Source organism: Oreochromis niloticus, linkage group LG10 (assembly GCF_001858045.2).
Source record: "Oreochromis niloticus isolate F11D_XX linkage group LG10, O_niloticus_UMD_NMBU, whole genome shotgun sequence".
Lineage (NCBI taxonomy): Eukaryota > Metazoa > Chordata > Actinopteri > Cichliformes > Cichlidae > Oreochromis > Oreochromis niloticus.
The window spans coordinates 33,263,871-33,271,879 of NC_031975.2; the positions used below are offsets into that span (position 1 = coordinate 33,263,871).

At 44.9% G+C, this 8,009-nt stretch overlaps 1 protein-coding gene across 1 annotated transcript in view; it reads left to right on the plus strand.

The window, feature by feature from the left end:
* The window catches only part of camk2a (calcium/calmodulin-dependent protein kinase II alpha), a 31,031-nt gene extending 28,728 nt beyond the window's left edge, over positions 1-2,303 (plus strand). Inside the window, exon 18 of the mRNA XM_025911062.1 lies at positions 567-2,303. Within this exon, the coding sequence (XP_025766847.1) occupies positions 567-570 (4 nt within the window). The 3' untranslated portion in view covers positions 571-2,303. The remainder of the gene's footprint in view (positions 1-566) is intronic.
* The last annotated feature ends 5,706 nt before the right edge of the window (positions 2,304-8,009 follow it).

The following is an 8,009-nucleotide window of genomic DNA, read 5'->3' on the forward strand; positions in this document are numbered from 1 at the left end:
ATGAGGATGGCCTGAAGGCCTGACATCCTCTATTGGCCCTGTGCTCACTGCCTGGGAGGCGGAGCCATAGAATAGCAGACTTGGCAGGTCCACCCTGAGCACACGTGACTGATGTGAAAGGGTCTGGAGAAGCTGTGAAGATGCTGCCTGTAGAGCATGACCAGGCTGGTGGTGGGTCAGTGATGGTCTGAGATCCATCATCTGATCAGGAGCCCGATGGTGTCAGTAACATGAACGAGAGGCTGCATCATCGCTCACTGTGATTTTCAGGCTGTTTGAGTTCCTGACACGTCCGAGTGTTTCTTGACGTGTGTTTTTACTGATTTACTCAGCTGATTACATCTGCTGCTGTCTTCAGATCAGCAGATTCGACTGTAACTATAGCGTTACCTTTCAGGGTGGGGGGCTGCTGGTCTGAGTGTGTCTTTGTGTGTCTTTGCTGCTGTAATGTGATGCAGGTAAAATGCGTGTCGTTGTCGTGGACTCTTCACTGTTCAGCAGGATGAATCGTGTTTTCAGACATTGTTGATTCAGTCGCTTACAAACACGTTTGGTTTCGTCTCCAGCTAACTTCCAGAGTGAGTGGATCTTTGATGGGGCCACCGTCACCGTGACAGCAGTTTGATTGACAGCAGGCCGGGCCTCTGACACCAACCATTCAGGATTTTGTTTGAGGAGTTTGGAGAGGACACGACGGGGCCAGAAAGCTTCACTCCAACAAGTGAACTGCATTACCAACCAACCAACCAATCAGCTTCCTCTTCTCAGCTTGTTTGGGCTTTGCTTCAGCCACACCCCTTTGTGATCAGCCAATCAGATTGTAATAATGTTGGGAAACCTTGTATCTCCTGTTTGTTCGAGTTCAGGAGGTTCAAACCTTCCAGATGTTTAACAGGACCAACACCTGCACACCACAGCTCCCCCTGTGGACAGAACACGTCACTACTGTGTGTTAGCTTCACCCAGCATGTGGTTAGCCTAGTTTAGCACAAACACTGGAAGCAGGGGGAAACGTTTAGCATGGCTCCACCCAAACAGCCCAGTGTCGCCTCCATCTACATGATGAGTTGTAGCTAATTGAGTGTAGACGTAGAAAAAGTCCCCACCTTTAATTTTTGCTGCTCGTCACGTTTCTCATGGATCTACTGACCCGTTGGCTGCACAGACTTAGCTTTTATAGTGTTCGCGTTCTCGTGTTGGTTACCTTTAGACTCAGATATTAAACACAGGAAGTACGAGCCTCGCTTTCAGATGTTTGGGAGATACAAGCTTTCCTGAAACTACAGATATTTACATAAAGGAACAAAAAGATATATTATATAGATGTAATGTGATATAATACTATGATCAAGAGCTGCTTTGTTCGCTACAGATTATTTAGATAAATGAACTCATGACTGAGACGTGAGCTGAGCCACACTGACAACAGCACACTGACCAGTTATATAATATAAACCTGGAAAATCAGGATTATCTGCAAATACAGTAAAAAATATATTAATAAAAACACTTTTTTCTTCCCGTACATCAGAAATAAAACTCTTCTTCGTAGTCATTAATTTTAAAAAGCGCCTCATTCCCCCTTTTTTGTTTTATGTTTTTACAACTTTAAACCTTTTGTTTACCTTATTTGCCTCGTAGGCTTCCAGAGTGTATACATATATACTAATGGCACAGCTCTTAAACTAGCACGTTAGAAACACGATTAAGCCCAGTTATTCAGTTAAACCCTCGGGTGACCCAGAGCTCATACATGGATCGTTTTAGCGGCTAAAGCAGCTCGTGGCCTTCACGATGACGTTATCTAACAGAGAAACTTTATTTAAACTGTGCACGCTGCACAGGAACACTCATCTGCTTCCACCGGGCTTGGAGAGCTCTAGAAGCTTCCACCACCCTCTGACCTGTGATCTTCCATGAACAGCCACACCTCTGCTCACATCAGCCCCACCCCTCTCCCACAGCCACCGCCACCACCCTCCCCCACAGCCAACGCCACCACATGTCCTAACGAGGAAGGCCTTAACGAGGCGTGTATCTACCTGCCTGCTCTCCGCTCAGAGCATCATTAGCAGCACAAACTTTATTGTTCACACCGAGTTTACAAGATTCAGATTTAGGAGCTGCCCCTTACCTTTGAGGGAACAAAGAAATAGGGAAGGAAGAAAGGAGTCAAGGGACTAAAAACAAAAACAACAGAAACCAAGAAAGGAATAAGGAACGTCTCCTCAAAAACACACAGACAGACACACACACACACACACGCACAGATACACACACACACACACACAGACACATGCACAGATACACACACACAGATACACACACACACAGATACACACACACACACACACACAGACAGACACATGCACAGATACACACACACACACACACATGCACAGATACACACACACAGATACACACACACACACACACACACACACACGCACAGATACACACACACACACACACACACACGCACAGATACACACACACAGATACACACACACACACACACACACAGATACACACACACACACACACACACACACACGCACAGATACACACACACACACACACACACACGCACAGATACACACACACACAGACAGACACATGCACAGATACACACACACACACACAAACAAACTCGTCTTTGTTTTTTTACACATTTTAAAACTCCTCGATGCTCAGACAGCCAATCAGAATCATCATCAGTCTCCAGTGTTTACAGGAAAGTACGGAGTCCCAGAAGTGACAAACATCACTGCCCATCATAGTGACACAAATTTAGGTTGTGTCCAAATTCATGAGCTGCATCCTCCTGAGGACCCGGCCTTCGCGGTCTACGTGGGCCGGGTCCTCAGAAGGTCGGGTAGGCCAGAAGTAAACAGCTGTGAAATTGGACGGTCTAGCCTTCTGATTAGCGTCACCGCTGTCTCGGTGGAGTTTAATAAACTCGGCCGCCTGCTCCTTGCTATCTAAAATATAACAGGACGCTGGCGTAAACTCTCGACCATCTCACACTTCTGTTTAATCAGTTTTCTGTTTGACGTTTATTCAGCTGTGTGAAAACCACCCGGGGGATTAATAAAGTTTTATTTAATCTAATCTAATCTAATAACTTTAATCTCAGCCAAACCGATTTACTCATGAACAAATAAAACACTGAAAAAAGCCAAACAATATCATTTTTAGGTTGTCTAAGTGACTTATATATCATGTTTAACCTGAGTGGCGAAAGACCGCGGTGATCTGAAAACGATGTGCCAGGAGTTCGCCGGTTTCGGCGGCTTCAGTGACCCTCGAGCTCTCGGCTAGCTATCGAGCTGGTGGGTAACAGACGTCTCTGAAAATGTCGGAGCACTTTTGCAAATATGCGATACCTTGATAAACCGAGCAGATATTTGAAGTTTACACAGCTACATTCTCGCCTGAAAATATGTTAAAAGTTTATTTTGTGACCCAGAAAGATTAATAAGAGTAATTTTAAAACTTAGTAGCGGCCGCCATTGTTGGAAACTGGAATTGGCTGGGCCGCACTATGAATCCTGGGATATGGTGGGTCACGAAGGACACACCCGACCCATCCTTCAAATTCGGGAAAAAGGAGGACACATTTGTCGGCTGCATTCAGAGGAGTCCACGAATTTGGACAGCCTTCGGCGCGTCGCTGTGATGTAATCGGCCTACAAATGCGTCCTCCGGAGGATGCAGCCCATGAATTTCGACACAACCATACTGAATTGTTACAGTCACACTCTGGACTGTAACAACAGTTACTGAGCTACAGATTTCAGACGCTTAACAGCAGAAACATCCCAACACAGTTCTTGGCAGGGCTGGGAGTATTTTAAGCAATAATAAATGTACATAAACACAAACATACAGACGTTTGATTTGATTCAGCTAACGAACACGACGCCAACCTATGGAACCTGTAGTGACTGTACATCAGCACTGATGTGTCGCTAAGCTCCAGCCAATCACAAACCAGTACAACAGAGAAAAAGTGACTCAGACTGATGGTGAAACATCCGTACCATCCATATATACTGCCTACAGAGTACTGCACTACTTTAATACTAGATGAGTAAACATAAACCATTGTGAGGGTTGGATGTAAACGTGAGCTGCCATTGCAGATGGTGCTTTTTGACTCTTCTGGGCCTCCATACAGCAGGAACTCAGACTGCCCCCTGTTGGTCTGTTGGTGGCGTGGTCGCGGTGTGAAACCTCATATCTCCGTGTGGTTCTTTTCTTCCTGTCGTTGTTTTTTAGAAGCCTTAATTATGGACTAACTTAATAACTTAAACTTTACCTGCATCTTGGATCGTGGCTTTAGTTATCAACCTGCCGGCTCAGAGTCTCTGAGTCGGCGCCGTGGTTGGTGGATTTTCTTTGCGGTGGTGTAAAACGGTTGGATGTTTGGCTGGAGTTTTGCAGGGAGGGCTTGTGTTTCTTCCTCTTCAGTGTTTCTGTACAGATTTGTGATTTTCTGCATGCTGGAACTGACTTTGTGTTTTGTGTTTTAGCTTCAGCCTCCGTGGCGTTTTGACGTTCGCTGCTGTCGGGACGCGTTCCCGCTCTCCGGTGACTTGACTCGGACTCGTTAGATTTGTTAGCATTCCTCACCTGGAGCAATGGCGTCTGCTAGCCGCGAGCTAACAAAATGCCGGCGGTGCCACCTTTGATATTCTGCGATTTTTGAGCCGTTGTGTTTGTCTTAGAGGCTTTGAGCAGCTTTTTACCATCGGGAGAATGTAGAACTTTGTACAATCAGATTCTTATTATGACGATGACATGATTATGATTATTATTCTCGATATACTGCATTTGTATATTTACAAGCTTTTTAATGTTCGGATCAGACTTCCAGTGCTGGCGTTGTGCGAGTCCGCCTGTAGAGAACACAATGTGCACTATTAGCTTGATTATTTTGTTGAGTGTTGAGTTCCCCAGCTGCTGCTGAATGTGTTTAATTTATTGACATCTCTGTGCCATTCGGCATCCCGCCTCAGAAACGCTTGGAGCTGAGGAGGCTGAATACCGAGTCAAAGGTCGGGGGGGTCGGGGGATGGGAGGGGCCACGCTGAGGGTGGAGCATTACACCTCTTGTCATAGTGTGTCCCATTCGCTGCTAGAAACAGCTGGGAAAATGACCGGACCGTCAACATGTTCAAAAATCTGAGATCATATTTGTAAAGAGGCGGAGCTAGAACTGCACAGGTGTGCTGTGATCCCGGCTAACAGTGTGCACATGTATCCGCAGGTCAAAGGTGGCCTTTAACTCCAACCAGCTGAATGAAAACACACAAAGAGCAGAAAGCGTTGTGAAACGTATTTAAGCTACTCTGACCTTTGATTTTATTCAGATTTCAGTTTTGGAGACAAAAACCTTTCCCTGTCCTTCAGCCTCCTCACCAGACTGAGCGTGACCACCGTGGGGACTCTGAATGGCACCTCCAGCGTGAATGGCTGTTTTCTACAATAGTCTGTGTTTTCTAAAAGCAGCACCTCCACTTTGACCTTTGACGACACTTGAAAGTATTTATTAGTGGTGAAAAAACTCGTGGACGCACAAACGTCCCCACAAATATCTGAGATGTCATTTTTTTAGAACTCTTTTGGTGTTTATGCTTGAAACTGAAAAATTCATTTTAGAGTAGATTTCACGTGTTATTATAGGAACACTGCTATGATGTTTCTACTGTGTTTCTACTGGATGCTCAGTGGGCGTGGCATCTCCATGTTTATCTGAACGATCCAATCCAAAGCAGGGACTTCCTGCTTCTTCAGCTGAACGTCTTCAGGTCGGATGCTAAAGACACTCACAGGTCAGAAGTTCCTGTTTGGAAGCCTCACCTGAGAGAACAGGAAGGAGGAGGTTGCTTCAGACACCTGGGAGACTGTTAGCCACGCTTAGCTCCTCTAGCCACAAGCTAACGGGGTTTTAATCAGCTAGCATGTTAGCTTGTGGGTTACAGGTAATGGTAACAGTAAAGCTAATGATGCTAACAGACCGCATTTCCCATGAAACATCGGAATAATCAGCCTAACGACTCAGAGAAGGACAGGTTTGAGCCGGGGCAGTTTAATAGACCAATGATGAAGCGTGATGACAGCCCACCCACAACACGTGCTGAGGCACCGCGAAACAAAACCAACCACAAGCGCTAACAGCCCTCTCTGCTGCTGAAGGCTGATTTAAGTTTAAAAAGGTCTTCTTCTTTTTTTTACATATTGTTTCCAGTAAACGTCAAAGAGCGCATTAAATATCTCTCAGAGCTTTCTGTCTTCATGCTGGTCTAACTCTGGTCCAGGGAAATAAACCATCACACAGGAACTGAAGCAGCACGTCACAGTTTATTATCATTTAAAGAAGTGATGGTACAGCCTGAAGAGTGAAAAGCCTGGTGAGTTTCAGGCCTCAGTCCCACAGTCAGAGACTACCTGGGAAAAATGAGCATCCCTGATTGGCCGACAGGTCACCAAACAGCAGTGAAACCTGAAAAAGTGCGACAGGACTCAGTAACTAAGGCTGTTTGCCTTCAAAGTAAAAGCTGTGCTTTACTGCCACAAACAAAATATTTCAAAAGAAGCAATTTTTATTTTGAAGGTGAATTGGATCCATTTCCTGTCTGTTTCACAGCCTGCAGCTTACAGGAGCTCCACAGCATCGTATTTAACCGGGAACTCCCGCCAACCTGCAGCTACCCCTCAGCAACCGGCCGGACAATACTAATTGTTCCTTAGCAACCTGTGGTTACCGGGGTTACAGACTGCTCTGTGAATCCAGCAGAAAGCCACGAAGCATTCACCTGTAGAGTTTTTACAACGAGATATTTTCATGGAAATAATGAAGGTTTTAATAATAATTAACAATCTCAGATGCTTTGGACGAGAGTCCGAGAGGAACCAATAGCTGATTCCTCTTCGTCGTCTTAAAACACTTTGTGAAGTCTGACTGAAGACGAGTCCCAGCCGCGCTCTCGGGTCAGCCGCGTCCTTGGGTCCTTATTTGAGGTTTGATTAGCTTCAGTTTGATTTTATGGATCAAAAACATTTTAGTTGAACTTCAGTTTCAAACCAAACTGCAGATGTTTTGCATAATTAAATCAATTATAAATGAAAATGATAAACGAGTCTGTATCTGAGTGTTCTCGGCCCGTCACTGTGTGCTGGTGAAGGTTCAGTCTGAAGCTCCTCCTCCTCCATCGCCCACCATGTTGGCGCTCCGTCACATCCTGTCAGCTCGCTCTATGATGGATATTGTTCTGTACTGTAGTAACTGGACTATGCTGCATGCTCGTGTGTAACTGTGAGGGCGAGAGTGTGTTTGGACTTTTCTTCTGCATCGTGTTCAAAGTGTTTCTGTAAATAAACTGAGGTGGTCAAATGCTGCGCTCTGATTGGTCTGTTCTCACTTTCAGCATCCTCAACAACAACAAAACATTTTTATTCAGAAATCTTCAAACACGATTCATCTGATGGACAAACAAACATTTTCTTCTTTTTATTGTTTTATTGTCCCATAAATAAAACATAAAAACATGAACGTACGCCTGAGAGGTTTTACTGTGATTTTAAATAAGAGATTTTTCTGATTTTACTGCATTACTGTAAAACCCTGTGATTTGTGTTTTATTGGATTTGTCCAGTTTCATTTGGTCCCCTGTAAAGTTAAGTCTTGGAGATGTTTCATTCTAATATCAATAATATTGTGTGAATAAATGATGAAAAGCTTCAGCTGGGAGCAGGTTTATCTCACGGGGACGAGGAGAGACCGGCCCAGGTCCGACTCCGACCCGCCGCCCTTTGCTGCATGTCGCTCTTCACTGAGACTAAAATCTAATAAAGCCACAAAATAAATCTGCTGGTTCTAGTTTATAAACTGAGTGTGGACGGGTCGACTTTAAGGGAGTAAACATGATGTTTATGATGATCACTCAGGTGTTCATCACAGCCACAGCTCAGAGTCTCAGATTAACCAATGAGCAGGTTTCAAT